The following is a 21291-nucleotide window of genomic DNA, read 5'->3' as shown; positions in this document are numbered from 1 at the left end:
GATCGTCTTCACCAAAGTCGGAGGAACGTCAGTAGCGCACTGATGTAAAAAAATGTGACCGACTCCCCTTTATTGTTGTTAAATCAACAATGACCAGCGATTACTTCTAACGAATCATTGTGTTCCATTAAATCAAATCATATTAATTCATAAAATGTATAACCACTATCCATGCACAAGGATGACTTATATTATTTTTAATATATGCACATTCTTGCCTGAAAACAACTTAGTTCTTAACCAATTCATAATATCAAATCGTGTTTCTTTCAGTTGTTTATTAATTATCTTTGCCGTCCGATTGACCGGCCATCAATTAAGGGTGTTTCCCTGCCTCGTGCACAAGTCAACTGGGATAGGCTCCAGCACCCCCATGAGACTTCTGAGGATATAACAGTTAGAAAATGGATGAATAAGTTAATTTGTAATCTTTTTAATGCAGACGTGTTAGTCCCAGGTTTCACGGCTACTGGAATCTCAACTATATTTCAATTATTTTAGTGGTAGATCCCTAGCAGTTTTGCACATTAACCTGAAACCTTTGCACATTTTCTCTGTAGAATAGCTCAAGCTCAGTCATTTTAGTTGAAGTTTCCATTTGTAAATGAAAAATTTGTGATTTTGGCACAGATTATCAATAGGAATCAAATTTTGAAACTGTTACAGTGAATGAATGCAAGTAGTTTATATTAGAAATGTAGTCCAAATAAATGATGTTCAGGGATGAACTAAATATCCAACATGAAAAAGAACGATACAATGTTCAATTCACAATGTGTATCCATGTTTTATTTTTCAACAAACCTTTACAGTACTTTACCAAAACTAAAAAAAAAGGATATAAGAGACCAACTGTTCAATGTTTTGATGACAAATTATATCTGAGGATGTAAATAATGGGGACAAAAATATCTGTTGCAATGAATAAGGCTGAGTGAAAATTGTGATAAGGGAAACATTTACAGCAGGGCTATGGATGGTTGTTGAATTGAAGATGATTGAATTTAAGCCAATAGCCAGCCAAGTAGAGCAGCTTAATGTTGATTAGATAAATTCCTGGTGAACCTGTCCAATGTATTAGCAGTTCAATTACCCAGAGCCCAACCATTCTTTGATAAAGACAGGTTGGGTTTCCGTCATACCATTGCTCTTTACGGCAATAAAGTAAAGCCTTGAAAATACAATGAGTTCAGGGGCTAAGGGGAAGGAGTTTCAGAACAGTCTAAGTTTCATAGTTAGGGTTCTTGCGAAGGATAACAAAGCCCTCCAGGATGGGGGTGACGGGTAAGTACTCTTCTGTAGCCAACTCTGCTCTCTCTCCATGTGCTAGCAAAACCGGTGTTGTGTGAGTCTGAAAACCTGTGATGGCCTTAGGTTTGCCTGCTTGGCCCACAACATCCACGGCCTATGAAGGTAAGTAAAAAAAAAATACAGTCACATTTCATTGTCAACCTAATTTGTATATATCTTAATAAAACATTATAAGACTTGGAAATGTACTTAGCTCTTTAGTGAATATTTTATAAAATATAATACTTGAGGCCTTACCTGACCAACTCTAACGGAAACTGGCAGGGGTCGAAGTTCCTCATCAAAGGTGACAAGCATACGCGGCTGCATGGCAGCAACCAGGCCGTAAAGAATGTAGTGAGATTTTCCCAGAATTACTGCAATGCACAAAATCACAAAGAGAAGAAATTTCAATGCAGATCATTTGACTTTGTAAAAAATAAGGAGTAAATACATTGTTATTTCGGTCAACCAGCTTAGAGTATAGTTCGAGGGTGCAGAATCCAAACCGGACTCACTTCTTTAACATTCAGTTATCCTATTTATTACATTGCTATACACACAGCTATGCTGAATACTAAAACAAGGATAGAAGCAATGAGTGAAAGCAGCAAGAGCTCACTATTCTTGACATCGAGGAAGGAGACGAGCACAGTGAGCAACCCAGCCACGGCAACCTGACTCATCAGCTGCCTGTCACTATGGTAGGGACAGAGGGTCAGTGTGCCTTTACCCAGGTGAGTCAGGCCCTGTAGTGACGTAAACGGCGCAATGTCAATACTTATTCGTACACTAGCACACGGGCCTCTTTGTAACGACACCACACACCTGGGCCAGTCGAACCATGAAGAGATTGTTTGGGTCTTTGGCGTGATATTGCGCCAGCTGCCGGAGCATTGCAGCCAGCCGGGCATTATTTGTTCCTGGGGAAAAAAAAGTGGGGAGGAAACATGAAATAATTGTGTTTAAAATGAATGTGTATGAAATGTTTAACTGTGTGGGTATAATAAATGTAGGATATCCAGACTCACCACTGCCCACCATGCCCATGGCAAAGATAGAGTTGTGTGAGACCTCGGGGTCAGCATCGTGAGAAAACTTGCTGAGGGTGTCCAAGATGTTCAAACGTGGGTTGGACACAGAGATGAGAGCCAGAGCAAGTGGCACCGCGCGCCTCAGAGTGGGTTCACCATAACGCAGCTGATGTTGAGAAATAGCACAAAAGGAAGGATTTTTACTCTATGTGATATCACCATGGTAATACATCTATGGTACAATAACAATCACAGTTTGCAGGAAGCTTGGTAAAAGATGGGTGGGGTGCTGGTCAACAAAAGTAGTGACTAGACCAAGAGGGAATGGTGGAAGCCAATATGGTGTCTAGCAGTACTTACCAGATGTCCAAATGTCCTCAGTGCCATTTCAGAGCCTATCTCCTCCCCCATGGCAATGAGGGCAATGCCAAGAACAGCTACCCCCTGTGACAGTGATAACAATCAATGGTAAATTGTTGTAGCTGATGATGATAGCTGCCCAAAATGAAAATTCACCTGGTGGGATCCCATGTCAGCTGTGTCCTTCTTGTCTTTATCTTTTTTGTCTTTTTTGTCCTTATCATCTTCTTTTTCTTTCTCTTTGGCCTCATAGTGCTCACTGCAGATGTGGAGAAGTTGCTGTACCTTCAGCACATTGCCAGAGCCTGCAACAAGTGACAACTTCAGAGAAGATTCAATCAAACAAGTTCATAATTTAATTTTGATCCGTTCCATAAAAGAGTTATCAAATTTAGTTCTGTAATTAATTAATCAAATGAATGAGCCAAAAATCAATTAAAAATCCAGTTACAAGGATCAATGTAATTACATACCTAGAATAGACCTAAATCCAAAAACGCTGATATTGGTTTGTGCAAATGGCTAAAATCCCCTGCTAATAGTCACAGACTAACCTGCATAAGCACAAATATCAACAAGCGTGTTGGCAAAGCTGCGGAAAGGCTCAGGAACAACTTGCAGAGCTGCTAGAGTGGTCTCAATTGCCTCTCCTTTACCTATAAGTAAAAGAAAGAAAAAATATTTAAATGAACCACCACAAAACCACTCGAGTGGTAATCAAAAAGAATTGCCAATGCAAAAGAATAAATAAATAAAAACACTGAATAGAAATATGTCAACTTATTTTGACACTTGAAAGGAAAATAATAGTGGTTTTTAGACAGAAGACACACACAATTACCCATTCAGGTCAAGTCAGCGGTGATTCAAATTTGCATTTGTGCGGGTGTGAAATCGGAATTTTAGTGACAGTCTAAGCTTTGTTCAAGTGAATTAATTTAGCAAAATTATGACATATTGAGTTCGATTCTTATTATTTGAAAATGTTAATGTGTGAAGGCTAAATTATACACCATGTGTCACGGCTCCGATCCACTTAATGTTCACTGGCGGAATGAATTCGTAATAATTATACTCCAGAGTAAGATATGCTCAACTCTCAGCCATTGGATATGTAATTGTCACTTATTTTAACTCAGCATATGATTAGGTCTATATGCCCACCCCAAAATGAGTATTGTGATTGTAAAATAAATGAAGAAATAGAAAATTAAAAGAAGATAGAGATAATAAAGAGATAAATAATTTTAAAAAAAGAATAAAGAAAACCAGCAATTGAATGGTACCCAAGTGGTTGAGTCCTAAACCAAGAGGGAGCCAGCGGGCATATGTGTCTTTTAGCTCTTGTTCATTCTTCTCCATGATCGTCTGCACAATGGTGGAAGTCACATCACCATTACATGACCCCACAGCGATCATACCACACGCCAAAGCTGTCACTCCAACCACCTGGGGGAAATAAACATAAAACCTCATAAACCCATTGCAGATTTAAGCATGCCAAAAAAGTTCTGCACATAAACATCCAAATAAAAGACACCTCCATGCTGGATTTTGAGTCTCCCATGACAGGCAGAAGAAGAGACAGAACATCTTCTCTATTGGAGCCAGCATAAGCTAGACCCAATCTATAAAAGGAAGAATTTGTTTAAACATTTTAATGGCAGCCGTATGTAATACATGTCATGTATTTATTATTATTTAAATTAATAATGTTAACTTGTTGGTTTACCAATATTGAAAATAAAAAGACTGACAAAATCATGAAGATTTGAGTTGTTTACTCAAGTTAGTTACAAAAGTCTTCATTTAGCGTAACGTTTTGGAAGTTGAATTTTTTACAATGTAGGTAAAATAAAACTGAAAACTATTACATGTTCAACATTATCTTTTTTTATACTTGTTCTCACCCAAAAATGGCACCTATCCTCATGGTGTTACTGTTGTGGAGGACATAGTCTGAGAGCAGGGCGAGAGCTGGGTCACATTCATTTCTCACTCCTGAATTGACTATACCACAGGCAAGGAGGGCACCAGACTGCAGAAAATAAAATTGGCAGAAGAATGAAGCAAGCTGACCACATGTGCTTGGATTACTAAAATTACAAAAATATGGATCCCATTTTCATTTTAATTTACAGCAATAGCTCTGGCAGTATGAGTTTTGTCTCAAATTCAGATAAATAAACGTGTTCAATGGATAATTTACCTTAATGTAGTCCTCAGATGAATAAAGATATTTATCAATTTGGGTCAGACCACCATCCACATCCCAAAGCAAGATCATCCCTAGAGATGCTGCAGCACTCAACATGCCTTAAAAGTTTGACATTATATTGAAATGATCAGATATACATGGATGCAATAAAGATGTTTAATTGGTATAAGTAAGTATCTGTACCATGGTCCTTGTTCTTGTACAACCATTTGTTGCCATCATCTGTTAACAACTTGTCTTGGCCAAATGCAGCATTAACAAAGCCATTGACAAAGGAAGAGGCCAGATTCATCCGGGCTGAGTCAACTTGGGAGCCGCTTCCTCCAAATCCTTTAAAATACAAAGGTGAAACATTGAGTTTATCACAGGACATGTACACATAACAAAAAAACTAATTATTGGTCTATGTAAATGGAATATTAAATGAATAAATTATATAAAAGAAGAAACTTTAATATTGGATGCTTACAAGAACTACAACAAAAAGTTTAAAATGAAGCTAATGGCCAATTTTCCTTTTAACATGCAAGTCGCGTACACACGCACGCACATGACTCACTATTATTTTCCAGGTGCGTTTTGTAGATGTCATCTGGGACTTTGGGTTCCATGATATCCAACTGTGGAGGTCAGGATGAGGGTGTTACAACATGATGTGGTTTACCTTTGCAATAAAATGTATATTGATAGAACTAGTGAAACAAAACCAGTCAAATGATGGTCTGAGTTTGAGTATAGGCTAAAGTTGAAGTCAATACACCGAAATAGAACTTCTTGGTTGAATGTTAAAAAGAAATTTCTCCTTGAAACCTTCAGTTGCCTACCTCCCTGGCCAGTGCCAAGAAATTGCTGTTGAGCTGCACATTGGACATGATCTCTGTCAGGTCCTCATAATCATCTACAAACTCACTAAGTTCCAAGAACATGCCATGGCGGCCAAGCATGTAAGACATCTGCTTTTGAATAACTCTGCAACACATACGTAATGGAATTAGTAATCCAAACTATTAAGACTGAAACACCAATGTGGGGAAAAAAATTAAAATGTACTGCTACTCATCGTAACATCCTCACATATCTTTGCAGGAAGTGAATATGTTTTCTACAAGCTCTACGTCATTAAGCATCAGAGCCAATCGAAGAGCTTCGGGATAACGGTTGAACTTCCTGAAGATTTTCAAGGCACACCGAAGAAGTGCAGAGTTTTCTGGCTCCGGAACATAGCTCACACAACTGCAACGAGGGCAAAAAAATTGGTCAAATATTTTATCAATAAACATTCTGAAGCATACATTGTAAACGGGCCTACCTTGTGAGATAGAGGCAAACCTTGCCATAAGCATTCTCGTCAATGTATTCCTCAAGCATCTCCAGCCTCTCAATTTCCATTAAGAGATCACAAGCCTCGTGCTCAGCATTATGTGCCATGTTGTAAGGTACAATTTCCTTCACGAGCTTCAGCAATGTCTCCTGCTGGGTCTTATCATTCTCCTCCACCTCCTGCCACTCTTTTGCCACTTCACCAGCCAGATGCCTGTAAAACATTTCCTCAGTTTAAACCTTTGGGCAGGAATCCATGTTCTATTAGGAAGAAAATATTGACATCAGGCGCCTTTTTGCACCCTGACAAAGTTTTTATTCAGAATTCATAGATTTCCAACTGTTTTGGGCATCCGTTTGTGTAGCTATAAAAATCTGTTCAATGATTATATATATTTGTAAGGAATTACCGAACATATTCGTGTCCCCAGGAAGCCAACTCTTCCTGGGAGCCCAGCAGACGGTACTTGAGACACTCCCTCTCTCCACTCATTGTCATGGCCAGCACTGATACTACATCTGCACAAAAATGCTGCAAAAAAAACAACAACAAAAAAACAATATGAAATAATTCCATTTACCCAGTTAAGCGTACCTGAAAAAAAACATTTCGACATGCAGGATTTAAACCAGGGGTGTCAAACTCCCTTTGGTCTGCGGGCCGAATACAGCTTAATTTAAGATCAAGCGGGCCGGACCAGTAAACTCATTGCAAAATTACATAGAACTAACAATAAGCCCACTTTTTTTCCTTTGTATTGGTTACTAATACTAATAATTAGTGCAATGAATGAGTAAATTATCAAAATGTTTATTAACAGAATTTTCCTTTTACATTATGAACAGTATATTATGAACAAGAGAATAACATAAGAACATAAATAAATGTCAATTCATTCTGCACGTACTAAAACACTGCAAACACTGCGCCCTATGCGGATAATACAATAACTACAATTTTTTTTTAAAAATGCAGCTTTCTTCCCCGGGCCGTACCAAACCACCAGACGGGCCAGATCCGGCCCGCGGGCCGTATGTTTGACACCACTGATTTAAAATCTGTAGGTGATCTTAATCTGAATATTTGTAGAGTGCATTTTTCTCAATGCCACTCTACTTTTTAGCCATACCTTGTTTTCCCCTGCCGACATGCCTTCATAGATTTCTTTAAGCTTGCCATAATGTGGTCGCAAAAACTTTAAAGGCTTGGGCACAGATGTCATCGAGGTGGTTGATGAGCGTATAAGCCTACGTAGCTCTTCCAGTGCAGGACGGTGCAACGATGTATCCTTTTCCTGCAAATAATGGTAAAGTTAAGGGTGAGTTTTGAGTTTTATTCTGTATAATTATGTATATAATTTGGTGTATTCATGGGTAATACTCACGCCTAGTCTCTCAACCATCATTTCCAAATCCTCTTGTAATTGCTTATCTTCCTCGGACTGAAAATGAAAATAGAATTACAGAGTATCCTTCAACTAATAAATAGTTTTACTTTTGAATCATAAATAGCACACACATAATGAAACTATTTCATTCATCAGCGAAATATTTGTAAAGTGGACATCCTATTGATGTACATGAGGTCCGGGAAATCCAGAGAATAACTACACAAATACGAAGACAACATGCAAATGATACACAGGTTTACAATACAACATAGATTACACATTTGGTGTAACAGACAAGTTTAGATTTAGCATTATTTGCTAAATTTAGCTTTCCGGCTAGCTTGTTTCAAGAGCCGTTTTATCGCAGAATTTGTCTGGGTAACGCAAAATCGCCCACAATAGACTGTAATATAGGACTTTGATATCTAGAAACAAACGACCACACAAATAAGGGAAATACGCTCGAATCAGGAATGACAATGACAGACAGGCTAGCCTGTTCAACCATGTTGTCATAGTGGCGGTGACTTAGCAAAATAACCCGGCAGCTTTAATCAACAACAACTTTCTGGCATTTACCAATTCTTGCTCCTCTTTCTTCTCTTTATCCTTTCCTGAAGGCTTCGAGTCCTTTTCCTTGTTCTTTTCATTCTCATCGGATTTTTCAGACGGCTTCTTCTCTTTGTTTTTAGAATCCTCCATGGTTGCAAACCACTAAAAATCTACTACCGACAGATAGCAAAATGAAACGGGGGAACCGGAAAGGTATCTTCTTTTACGTTCCGAATTTTTGTGATTTTTTTTCATGTACTGTCTCTACTGGTCATAAATGTTAATGCCGTTCCTTCGCCGTGTATACTCCAATGACAAGGAAATGTGGGAATAACGAAACACATTGAAATGTGAACGCTTTCATTGAAAAAAGTATAATTTAACTAGTTTGAAATTTAAGGAAATCAATTTCTATCATTTATATTCATATATTAAAAAGTTCTTTTACTTTAAGAGTTTTTAAAGCATATACATGTTTCATTTATATATTAGTTTGGTATGCATAATGGTGTTTTTGAACGGTGACATTTGACGTTTACGTTTTTTATCAACACTAAAAATCTATACGATTTATCTCGCCACATTAAAAAATATTTCAAATGTCTTACAAAATTTGTTGAAAAAAAACTAACACACAAAAAAACTCATTTGTCCAGTGCACTTAAAGTAGCCAAGTCATATGACTGACTGCACAAGTCATATGCTTGTGTTTCCCACTTCTGTCAACATGGCTTTACATGCCCCTGGATTTGTTTTCTGTAAATTCACTTTTCTGTTTGCATTTCTACTGGTTGTTGAGGGACGATTTAAGGGTTTTGGCAGGTTTAATGAAATACACAAACCTGCGTCAGACGAGCAATGGTTCATGCAGAAACTAGATCACTTCAATGGAGCAGATGACAGAATGTGGAAGCAGGTCTAGTAGTGTTTTTTTCTGCACCACTCATTAGTATTATGTTTTGTAATATACAGAGAAAAAAGTATACCCTCTTAGACAGTTTGAGAGTAAAATGATTGTGAATGTCACTGATGCAAATTAAAGATAGATGATATTGTTTATTCTCCATTTTCTGTCCTCAGAGGTACTTTGTGAATGATGCCTTCTACAAGCCTGGTGGTCCTGTGTTTCTTATGATCGGTGGAGAGGGTCCAGCCAATCCAGCTTGGATGCAACATGGTACCTGGCTCACTTATGCAGAGAAACTGGGAGCAATTTGCTTTATGTTGGAGCATCGCTTCTATGGAAAGAGTCATCCAACAGTGTATGTTGCATTTTTTTAAACTGCTGCCTTTTATTTTTATCTATAAATATCTATCAATTTACATTATTAGTTCTCTGCCATTGTTGGTGATGGACATCAAATCAATTTTAACTTGTAGGGCTGATGGTGATAGTCTGATCTTAGTTAAATTGGAATGTAAAATATATTCACTGCAGCTTTTTGAGGTAATTAATGTCAAAATAATTGATGGCATCCAGAAATGAACAATCCCTTTCGTCCATGACACGAATGATGATAAGTGCTTTAATTAGTAAACCATGGATGGGTATCTGATCAAATTAGCAACATCATGTCCTCAGATTTCATACCATGGGGCATTTAGGGTTAAGGATTTAATTTTAGCTGTCTCACCAGTAGAGGGCATCATACCACCTCAAATCAGATGCCTTGTTACACAGAGGCAATTTAAATGTGAATGGTTGTTCATCTCGGTGTGCCCTATAATTTGCTGAATCAGGCTGACCTCCCCATACTGGCAAAAGTAAGATGGCATAGGCTACAACACCCCTCAACCCTTGTGTGGATAAGATGTGGTGAAACTATTATTTGTGTTCTCCTTTAGTGACCTGAGCACGGAAAACTTGCGCTTCCTCAGTAGCCGACAGGCGTTGGCTGACCTGGCCCACTTTCGCACTGTAATGGGTGAGACCAAAGGACTGGTCAACATGAAGTGGGTGGCATTTGGAGGGTCATACCCAGGCTCTCTAGCAGCCTGGTTCAGGCTGAAGTATCCTCATCTGGTGCATGCCTCTGCAGCTACTAGTGCTCCGATTCATGCGACAGTCAACTTTCCAGGTAAAATGCAAGCAAGCATTAATAACAACACACAGAAGACATTATAAACAATAGAACAGTTCACATAGAAGATGGCTAATGCCACAATGAGTGCATGTTATATGTTAATTTAAAAAAATCAGTTTTATGCATTCAAAAGACTCAAAGATGTAGTTGATTTTAAATATTTAATGTAATCTTAAATAGTCTTACATATTAAACACTGTCTCAGTGACTTTATGTCACAGACAAAACACAGATAGTAGGCATTGGGGACTGTTCTTATCTCTTTTCCACCTGTGTCAACAGAACTAGAAGGTGTTATGTTTTCTACAAAAAAACACTGCACTCTCTGTATTATTGCCACAGATAAAATTCCTCAAATATTAGACCATTTGAAGACTGATATAGTTATTTTGTCTCAACTATAAGAGAACTGAAATGTTATCAACGGTTTTGCTGTTATGTTCTTTCTGTAGCAGACATGTTTTTTTTTTTCCTTATATCCACCTGTTTTTTCATCCATATTTTTTTCCCCAGAGTATTTGGAGGTTGTTGGACGCTCACTGGCTTCCGAAAGCACAGAGTGTCCTCTACTGGTAAAAAAGGCTTCAGACACTCTAGTAGAAAGACTCAATGATCCCACAACCTATGAAAACATCACCAAAGACTTCAAGTAAAGTAATTTCATACAAATTAGGGACTCTTTCTGTTTGATCATTCCAAAGTCATTTAAAAATGGCATCCTGACTTATCTCATTATAATAGTTAACAGTTCAAACATATTGTTCGGTGCACTTTTATCACATAAAAAAATGCAGGTCACATTAGGTGCACCTGTAATTTAAAATGGCATCCCACATTTTATTTTAGCCTACCCATTCAGCCACAAAGGTCACAGGCAAGTCTTAACACAAAGCAATATGCTATTGTCCAGTATGACACAGTTATGCCGAAACTTTTTTTTGGTACTAATTCTAAAAGATGTAAATTGCTTTCTGCCAGTTGACTGTATTTGCTAGTGGTTAATTCCCAAACCTTGTATAGTTACTATAATTCTTAACCTTTTTTTTATCTTGTTTTTTGCTCTCCTTCCTTTCTTCTTACACCCATGCAGTTTATGTTCCAAACTGCAGATTCAGACCCAGACAGATTCTGCCTACTTCCTGGAAACACTTGCTGGTAACTTCATGGATGTGGTCCAGTATAATGAAGACAAGAGGGATTTTGAGGTAAGCTATAATAGACATGTTGTAATGGAGCTCTAAATAGAGTCTCTAAATAAATATATTCTGTCCCTGGAACCCATATTTACAAAAATGTTTTCTGTTGCAATACAGTTAACATACACGTCATTGATTAAAATCACACAACAGACAGAAAAGTGAGTGAAATAAATAAAAATCCTCAATAACCGTATACTTAGCCTCCTAAATAAAGTTTCTGAGGTGATTGGCTGAATTAGAATTTAAAAAAAAAGTTTTAGAATGATAATCCTTACTTTATTAGTCTCTTCCGATTTCTGTGCCCTACGATGACTCAAGAGGATATGATTCAGATTGCAAATTGTTATGTAAAAAGTGACGAAAGCCTTTTGACTGTGTGGAGTCAGTCCTGTTGCCTTAAAGTTAAATATATGCCTTGGAAAAAAACCAAAAGAATCAGCTTGCCACAGAGAATATCACTAAGAGAGAAACATTGCCAGTAACTGCTTCTGTGACACACAGTTTCTGAGCAAACTTTCAGGTTTAAGGTAACCAAAAAGAATCCATTGTACAGTATGTAAAAATAAGACTATGTCATGCAAAGCAGAATATCATTAGGATGTCAGATTTTAATGCCCGTTCTGTACAGAAATAAGTTTGACACCGTTGATTTTAGAGTCTTCATTTAGCCTGAGAGATGTGTTTTGGGGGTGTTGTGAGAAATCGGAGCACCTTGAGAAAAGCCCTGCAATCACTGGGACAGCAATTTCACACAAATGTTCCAGTGGAGATTCAAACCACAATGTCCTGGTTGTGAACTATGTGTTAACTACTTTTCCATTTGTTTCCTGTAAAAATTAATCATAGAAATGCGACGGGTGCAAATATGCACCTGTGACGGCGGGTGCTTGTTTTGTTTTATAGGGTATAGTTGGTGGCAACATCACAATCAAAGTCCTTTGTGGGGTGATGTCAGACACTTCATTGGGAGACCCGTACGCTCGATATGTTGCTGTGGCCCGCCTCATGATGGACACATTTTCAATGAAATGTCTGGATGTGAGTTTCAACAACAATCTGAGAGACATGACTAATACATCCTGGGATGGGCCAGCCGCAGGAGGAGGTGAGAATGAGTATATGTTTGTCCCATGGGCAAATGGATTTTCATGTCTTTAAATATAATCTTTCCTTTTTGGTGCAATTATTATTATTTTTTGGTTAAAGGTTAATCTTTCCTCTGTTACATAATACTCTTTTGATTATCCTGTTATTTCTTATTGGTCTTTGGGCATTTTAGTGAAGTGCCATGCCAGTGTCGACAGCTCTAATGACAGAGTCATGCTGAAAATTTGCAAAGCCACCAAAAAGGCAGAAAGTCTGAGAGAAATGCCAGCTTGCGGCACGGGGAAAAAGCATTTTTAATCCTTCAAAATATCATATTTCATTTTAGGTGTAATTTTCTCATCAAACGTATAATATTTGTGCTGTTGCATACACACTTTCAACGATCGTCTGTAATATCTTTTGGGTGTTTGCGCCTTTGGTGAGGTACCACCTTTATGTCGACAGCGCTAGTGACGCAGAGTAAATTATGTCATGCTGAAGATTTCAAAAGCAATTTAAAAGGTAGAAAGTCTTACAGAAATGCGAGACTGAGGATACCAGGAAATCACTTTATTCTGCTATATTTTTAACAACTTAAAAACCGCAGTATATTACTGTTTCCTGAAAAAAAAAAATACAGAGCTAAGAGAAATGTGTTTGTGGTTTCTGTACTATAATAAATTAAACCTTTTACAGTATAATTTAACCACGGATACTGTAACTAGACAGTTTTTCAGGTTCCCAGCCTCACTTTCATGGGTGGGTGGGCTGGAAGTGGTCTCATGAAAGAAAAAGAAAAGCATTGATTGCCATGAAGTAGCCATAATAGCCTAATTTATTTGCGATTTGTCTTCTTTTTAAATTACTTTGACTTTTTGAGTTTCACAAGCGATATTCTGTTGTGTTGGCTATGTTTATGTTTCCATCAATCAAGTGAATTTTTTAGCTGTGAGCAAATTGTTTGTTGCCAGGGAGACAGTGGGTCTACCAGACCTGCACTGAATTTGGATTTTATCAAAGCACTGATTCACCAAACCAGCCATTTTCTGGCTTTCCTCTGGAGTAAGTAGACGACACATTAAAAAAACTGTTTTTGTATTTAATCTTCTTTTTCTAATTGTGTCTTTTCATCTACATAGGTATCATGTGAAACAGTGTGTAGACTACTACAATGTCAGTGTTGAGCAACTTGCTGAAGCTGTGGCTGAAACCAACGAGTATTATAGCAGCTATGACATCCACTCCACCAAAATCGTTTTCCCCAATGGGTCCATTGACCCCTGGCATGCATTGGGAATCACTCAAGACATCTCGGATGAACTTCCAGCCGTTTTTATTAAAGGTGAGTAAGAGTATTTGTCCATTAAAAATGTGCAGCATCGCAAGGAAAATTCTAATATTCAATGGCAACAAAAAGTGTTTTTTGGAGTAGTTATTCGATTAAAAAAATTATAATCATATTGTATATGTTCAACAAAGCACAACTGTCCAATATTCATGAATTTGTTCTATTTTTTTCTAAACAATCAATTTACATTTTTATCCAAGCCTATGTTGCAGCCATTGGCATGATTTAAAAAATAATAATTGAGATAATATTACCAATTATGTAGTCATTTAATTGATTTATACTGCTTTCAGGAGGTTCAGTCCAGGCAATTTTCTTACATATCTGTATTGCCACGTCACACTTATAAAATTAATATAAAAATATAACAGCCTGTTTACCTATGACGAGTTTTGCAAGTCATAACTAACTTATTCTTCAATTAGTTCTCATCCCACCCTTAATATTTACTCCTATTGGCATGTCCTGTATTTTTTTTTGTTTTTCAGGAACAGCCCACTGTGCCAATATGTACCCTGCCAGTGCTGATGATCTCCTCCAGCTAACCCTGGCTAGAGATCAAATCTTCTTGCATCTGCAAAAATGGTTAAAGGAATAACTGCCTTCATCTAAAAGCACCGTCCATGCATCGCTTTTTAAATTGACGGCTACTTAAAATCTCAGGTTTTGTAATAAAAGTCAGTTTTATATGATTTTGGAAGTGTGAAAACAAAATTAAGCCTAAAGATTGAAACTGTCTATGTATAATGTGTCAAGAATTTTGCTTGCTTTTTCTGATAGACAATGAAATTAGAGGTCCTAATTCTACTTAATCATGTCCAAGAAAGGGATTAATTCTTATATTTGGGAAACAAATGTCACTACTCACAGCAGAATACCAGTAATTGCTTGTTAGTGGCAATCATGTATGTGACAAATCGAAAGGCTTTTTTTTTATCTCTGTCATCCCAGCAGAAAGAATTATGTGGAAAGGATTTGATGAAAAATGGAATTTCATTTTGTTCTGTGTAATAATGGAGAAAAATGTCAATAAAATAAAATTGCTGCAAGCTGACATTTTAAATGCCACAAGTGTTTTGGCATTTCCAACATGGGTATTTCAGATAGTCCATTATCACTTATGATGTCAGATACACCTGAAATTTACTTGGCAATGTGATTTAACATGCAAGTTGTCACATTTATAGTCACATATGCACTGATTTTGCTCAAACAAAAATGATGGACAACAGTCTAATGTTTGGTTAAACGATAAACCGAGAGTGATCATCAGTAGGTTATGAATATTTTAAAACACTGAATTATTGGGAGTGCAAGAAAATACAATGCTAGTGAATCATTCAACAGTTTCAGTTATACGTATATGGAAATGAGTTATTGGATGATCATGAAACTAAAATGTATTCTTTGTATGATCTGGGCAAGACAGTATATCCACATTTGGATGTTTTAAGTGCATCAGTCACACAACATCCTCAGGAAATGTGGGGTTTGAAGCAAGCATGTTGAGAGCCTGTCATTCAAGTACTACACAGCTGTGTTCAGTCAATATGCCCTTGAAACACAAACTCATAGACCAAATAACCGAACCACTTCCTCCGTCAATGCTTATTTTCACAACAGTCCCAGCTGTACATGCAAACTATTGCATAACCATGCACATTTAAAGACGAGCCAAACCTAAAACATTGAATGTAGTATACTGTGGCCTACTTGAGTACTTGTAATGGCTGCTGACAGTATTTTTTTTTTAAATCTACATTACTGGAACAATATTTGTATGTCAGTGATGACCAAACATTTCCTTTATATTTATTGCTCACTTGGCAAAACATATTTTGATGGTGGCTGTAAATCATTCAATCTTGTAAGATATTGATGACATGAGCAGTTAATGTTCTGTAGCCTGTGCTGTAAATGGATTAAATATAAACTGTTTTCCATGACTTAGCCTGTTATTTTTTTTCAGGTTAGTTCAATTGAATATAAATTCTCTGTTCTCTTACTTCTACTCTTTAACTATTTTTTTAATTTCATTACCAACACATAAATTTGTTTTATATGCACGCATTTGTTTTATATTTTATTTTGAGGCAATACAATGATAAAATACAAAGTATAACATACTAGAGCCTTTACAGAATTAGTGTTATTAATTTATTGACAGGAGAATTTTGCAGGGTAATTTTTTAAATTTCATAATTCCAGGGGGGGGCACAATTGGATTTTTATGCATGGTTTTGTTTGATAAAAATGGGTTTCAAAACATTAAACTGGAAAAACTGGTGTTTTGTGGGTTTCAAAACATTAAACTGGAAAAAACTGGTGTTTTGTTTTGAAGTACTTAAGGAAATGGATTTTGTGCCGTGTACTGTCTGTTCCTTTACGGTCAGTAGTTCCTCAACGCCCCCGTACAAGTATGTTTAGTTAGGAGGAGGAGTTGAGTGCATTAAAGTGGTCTTAAAACGGCGTTGTCTGTTTAGATTGGAACCTTTTTTTGTTGTAAAACCAGCATAGTATTTAGATTTACATCTCACGCATGCGATACTTCTATTGGACGTCCGGAAGGTGTTAAAGATTGAAGGAGAAAGTCCGAGTTTCACCTGTGGTGCAAGTGGAGCGTCTGCGCGTCGAAGTAAGTCATCTTAATTTCATTTCGAAACAATGACTCTTGACTTTACTGAGTTTATCTTTCTAATTTTTAAGGTATTCGCTGCTATTGTGTTTTAGCCAACGTTGGATACATTTAGTGATCTAAATGACCAACAAAACGGCAATGATGCAAAGCCGTCCGATTGAAGCAGATTCATTCTCATGCTCAATAATGACCAAATGTTTTTTTTTATCTTTTGACTGTCATCGAATGTCAAAGCTCTACGGTTATTAAAAAGCATTCATTAACATGCACATATTCCAGTGACTGAATGATGTTTTTTTTTTTACTCTCTTGTAGTTGAAAAAGCATATACAGTGTTCCCTCGGTTATCGCTGTTAATGGGGACCGGGACCCCCGCAATAGCTGTGTTTTTCCGCGAAGTAGGCGTGCCCCTTCAAAAATGCTTAAAGAAACGTGTAACAAATGCACAAAATCACCAACAAGCAATATCTGGGAGTTGGGATCGGGGTTAGATGTGGGGTCAGGGTGCCTCCCCACAACAAACGATATACCAGTCTCTGTTGGAGTCTTTCACTGTGGAGTTAAATATATAGCTATGGAAAAATTTAATAATTTGTCAGACTGCAGCTCTTTGTTCTTGGCCCCTAATGTATTTTATGCTGAATTATAGCTGCCTCAGTGTTCTTGAACCTAGATGAATGTTTTTTTTTAAACAAACCTGTCAAAGTATGTACATTGTACTTCTATATGTAAATCATCATAAAAAAACATTATGAAGCTTTGCTTTGTAGTCTTTTTGTTGATCATAATTCATTTTGAATGTACTCTTGTGTTTTTTCTCTGAAGGTGCTGTTAAAGTCAAAATGGCGTACCTGGCACTGCTTTTCCTTTATGCACTAGCGGCCCTTTGCACAGGAGCATTTTCCCAAACTCTTTCTTATGGGGAACGAGGATCAGATCTCGGTATTAAGGTGTTTCAGCAAGTCGTCCTTTCCAAGCCCTTGGATAATGTGGTCCTTTCACCCCATGGAGTGGCTTCTGTTCTTGGCATGTTGCTACCTGGAGGCCATGGAGAAACCCGTAGGCAGGTCCTCAGTGCACTCCGATTCAAGAAAAATGGTATGAATATTTTTCTATTCTTTTGTATTGTAATTAGTGTGAAAAGAATTGTGATTGTGGCTGTTGAAGACAATTTTTTAAAAATGTATTTAATCGGTCGGTACAGGACCTTACAGAATGCTGAGGAAACTGCACAAGACCTTGACTGCAAAGTCCAATGAGGACGCTGTTCTCATTGCCAATGGCATATTCAGCAAAGAAGGCTTCCCCATCCAACCGACCTTTGTGGCCACCAACAAAGCCAACTTCCAGGCTGAAAGCAGAAGCATGGACTTTAGTGACCCTCATGGGGCAGCAGATAAGATCAATACCTGGGTCAGCAACAAAACCAGAGGTACATCAAGTCATGTTATTAATTTCAGCCTTCCATATTATTGAGATACACTTGTTGTGTACTGAATCGAGCGTGTGATTAATTCATTAACCCAAATACTCCTATACATTTATATTTAAATTATACATACATAAGTTTGGTGTTTTTTGACTCTTTAATGTGTTCCTTTTTCTTTAAATATGTAGATTTTGTTGAAATCCCATTTTTCATGAAGTTGTTTTGTTGAATATTCTTCCAGGTCACATCACAAGCCTGATCAAAGCTGATATGCTGGATTCTGCCATGACCCGTCTGGTCATTATCAACTCTATCTACTTCAAAGGTTTATGGAAGTCACGCTTCCAGTCTGAAAACACCAAGATGAGACCATTTACTGGTGGCAATGGCAATGTATTTAAAGTTCCTATGATGTCCCAGCTATCAGTCTTCAACATTGGTAAGTCTTTTCTGTCTAAATCACCTGTTGTTGTTTTTTATATCACTTTTTTCCACATTGCATTAATTGAAGAAACTGAAGAATACATTTTAAAGTGGGTCTCATATTGAAATGTGTATTTTTCCTGTTTATAGTCATGAGTCCATGAGTCTCAAACTTCCCCTTAGTAGATTTCTGTCCTGTAGCCAGATGTGTCCTTGAAGACCTGCAACATTGTCGTTATCTTCTATTTCCCGGTTCATAACAAATATCTCATTTTAGTCCTTTTCTTTTATCTTGTTAATATTGTTGGAATTTAATTTGCCACCTTCCCTACATCTTTTTAATCAGTCAGGATGTGACCATTACAGTTACGTCACCACAGGTTCATAAACATCCATAAAACATAACACCTTCTACTGAGTTTACTGAGCAAGTTCACTAATTATACTCCACATTCCAACACAGCATCTGGACCATAGTTGTTGTTGTTTTTTTCTTTATCTTGCGACCCAGACTGATTGCATCATTTTAATTCAGACTTGGTTTTGTTTCTTCTTGTCACAGACATTTCTGACAATGTTTTAGTAGCAGTCATCCTCCAAAATAGCCAAAAACAACTCTTGGATTATAGGACGCCACTAACTTCTGAATTTTTGTGTGCCTTTGTGTGCTTTCTCCTTAACTTGCTTTCCCCAGGCATAGCCACTACTCCACAAGGGGTGACGTATAAGGTGATCGAGCTGCCATATCACGGCAACACCATCAGCATGTTGATTATTCTACCTACTGAGATGGACGTGCCTTTGTCCTATGTCACCCCTCATATTAACTCTACTACAGTGCAGAGTTGGAGCGATGTAATGCACATGCGCAAAGTTCATCTACTTTTTCCTAAGTAAGATTCACAATCACGCTCAAGCCAGAGTTATAGAATGCTTCTCTGAATAACAATTTCTGGATGCTTGGTTATGTCTCAAGGTTCACTGCTGATGTTGAAGTGGATTTAAAGGCTCCCTTGACAGCGCTGGGTATAACAGACATGTTCAGTCAGGATAAAGCTGACTTCAGGCACCTGAGTAAGTGAAAGTACTGTCAAGCCCCATTTGTAATATGACGTGATGTCTTTTTTTTATATCCAGCAGGTTTAGTCGGACATGAGCAATACTTGAAAGTATGAAAAGAAGGATAGTTGTTTACTGTGGAACACAAAGACCAGTCTGAATGCCAAACAAATCACATCCCATCTCTATTTTTTTACAACACGTTTAAGCCCACTGCTGCCACCCTGTGGTGTAAAATAGTACATCATTTATTCATCAAAATCTCTACACACATTTTGTATTTCTGTTCATTGTTTAAATTAGCATGTGGATTCTACCTTAGGTTCAGACCCTGTATATGTGACGAAAGCTCTCCAGAAAGCCAAAATTGTGGTGAATGAAGATGGCACAAAAGCAGCAGCTGCCACTGGTGAGTGTTTTAAGGATATTGATTTATTTTTTAAATATTATTTATTTCATTTGATCATTATTCAATATATTGTATTATTCTAATGCTGTTTTTTTTCCCGTTACATTCAGCTGCAATTCTGATGGCTCGGTCCTCTCTCTCTTGGGTTTTAGTGGACAGACCATTCCTCTTCCTTATCCGACATAAGCCAACTGGTAATAAACTAATTTTACCTCCTTCACGTCTGCTGCATTGCAATAAAAGTACTCATTTATATAATAAGCAAAATGCATTATCTTAGCTTTATTTGTTTCCCTTTATATTCCTCAAAGCAGCTTTGTATTTTATGATGTTCGTTTTCATTTGTCCGCAGGCACACTCCTCTTCATGGGCCAAATCAACCAACCCTAAAGTCAGTGTCCAATGTTTAAACTTATTTCTAATAGTGGAAACACGAGAATTGATTGTTGGAATTCATGCACACAGATGATCGAATATTTTTTTGTAGATAGAATTTGTTTTAACGCATTTATAGTCATGAGGGGCAAACTATTACTCCACACTTGTTTCTTCAATTTATTTTTCATTTTTTATGCCTGGTATGACTAATGGTACATTTGTTTAGAAAAATGCAATCATCTTAAGGAAGGTTTTTCCATGTTTTTCTTGATTATAACTAAAATCATCTAAGTTTTTAAGTCAATTGCCACGGCATTGTACGGATAAAAAATGCCTCTAAACATTTTTGTTAATTACATAATTTATCAGTACCAGATCACAAAATTGGACAAGAAATTGAAGGCAACTGGTTTAATAACTCTTGCATGATGACAGTATGTCATTCTCTTTTTTTCAGCTTTTTATTTTTTTTACGTATTTTTTACAAATTACTTGTTTTTAAGGGGATTTGAATGTCATTGGTGTATTTTATTAACTCTGGAGTAGCATACCATGTTTACTTATCATTTGTATTTTCTGACCTTCACCCTTTATGTCTATATTAATATCACTCTAGTTGTTCTTTGAGTTATGACAACGCACGTCCAATCTCGGTCTTTAAGATATTTTAATAAAATTGTTTTCCACCGTGAATTAACGTTTGTGTTGTTACTCTGACTTGATTTGAGAGCAATAAAACTCATTTAAAACATCACTTGACAAAGATTTTTAATTGCATTCTCTGGGTACTCCAGTTTCCACCCACATTCCAAAAACATGCATCTTAGGCTGGTGGGACACTCTAAATTGCCCCTAGGTATGATTTATTGTATGTATGAATGGTTGCACCTTACCCAAATTCAGCTGGGATAGGCTCCTGCACCCCCTGCGACCCTTTGGGGGAAGCAGTTTAGAAAAAGAAATTATTGAATGAATAATTATCTATTGCGGAAGCTCAAAACCCATCTTCTGCTTTTTTATTTTGTAGTTCTCCTTTCATTGATTGCAAAAAAATGCTTCAATTTGTCCTGATC

General features: G+C 37.2%; 3 protein-coding genes across 3 annotated transcripts; 2 read left to right on the top strand and 1 right to left on the bottom strand.

Annotated features, from left to right (window-relative positions):
- Nucleotides 1-767: 767 nt before the first annotated feature.
- On the bottom strand, nucleotides 768-8383 carry psmd2 (proteasome 26S subunit ubiquitin receptor, non-ATPase 2). Its single transcript, XM_077722949.1, has 21 exons — nucleotides 8193-8383; nucleotides 7608-7664; nucleotides 7353-7517; nucleotides 6633-6754; nucleotides 6212-6436; nucleotides 5977-6135; nucleotides 5727-5871; nucleotides 5462-5522; nucleotides 5086-5232; nucleotides 4894-5000; nucleotides 4595-4722; nucleotides 4225-4312; nucleotides 3971-4133; nucleotides 3239-3340; nucleotides 2841-2989; nucleotides 2685-2768; nucleotides 2322-2490; nucleotides 2119-2213; nucleotides 1913-2039; nucleotides 1549-1667; nucleotides 768-1405 (listed from the first exon to the last, which is right to left on the bottom strand). The coding sequence occupies exons 1-21, from the start codon at nucleotides 8313-8315 to the stop codon at nucleotides 1223-1225; spliced, it is 2718 nt and encodes a 905-aa protein (XP_077579075.1). The 5' UTR covers nucleotides 8316-8383; the 3' UTR covers nucleotides 768-1222.
- Nucleotides 8384-8840: 457 nt separating this feature from the next.
- prss59 (serine protease 59, putative) lies at nucleotides 8841-15828 on the top strand. The gene is made up of 9 exons (XM_077723352.1): nucleotides 8841-9081; nucleotides 9246-9427; nucleotides 10011-10243; nucleotides 10763-10898; nucleotides 11340-11454; nucleotides 12352-12553; nucleotides 13506-13596; nucleotides 13674-13876; nucleotides 14371-15828. Exons 1-9 carry the CDS (start codon nucleotides 8845-8847, stop codon nucleotides 14478-14480), a joined length of 1509 nt encoding a protein of 502 aa, XP_077579478.1. The 5' UTR covers nucleotides 8841-8844; the 3' UTR covers nucleotides 14481-15828.
- Nucleotides 15829-16256: 428 nt separating this feature from the next.
- serpine2 (serpin peptidase inhibitor, clade E (nexin, plasminogen activator inhibitor type 1), member 2) lies at nucleotides 16257-20972 on the top strand. The gene is made up of 9 exons (XM_077723103.1): nucleotides 16257-16517; nucleotides 17346-17618; nucleotides 17725-17952; nucleotides 18191-18388; nucleotides 19067-19265; nucleotides 19349-19446; nucleotides 19754-19840; nucleotides 19951-20034; nucleotides 20193-20972. The coding sequence occupies exons 2-9, from the start codon at nucleotides 17363-17365 to the stop codon at nucleotides 20228-20230; spliced, it is 1188 nt and encodes a 395-aa protein (XP_077579229.1). The 5' UTR covers nucleotides 16257-16517; nucleotides 17346-17362; the 3' UTR covers nucleotides 20231-20972.
- Nucleotides 20973-21291: the final 319 nt, after the last annotated feature.

This window comes from Stigmatopora nigra, chromosome 8, assembly GCF_051989575.1.
Source record: "Stigmatopora nigra isolate UIUO_SnigA chromosome 8, RoL_Snig_1.1, whole genome shotgun sequence".
In the NCBI taxonomy this organism is placed as follows: Eukaryota; Metazoa; Chordata; class Actinopteri; order Syngnathiformes; family Syngnathidae; genus Stigmatopora; species Stigmatopora nigra.
Note: the sequence above shows the minus strand (reverse complement) of the source record. Positions and strands in the feature narration are given on the sequence as shown.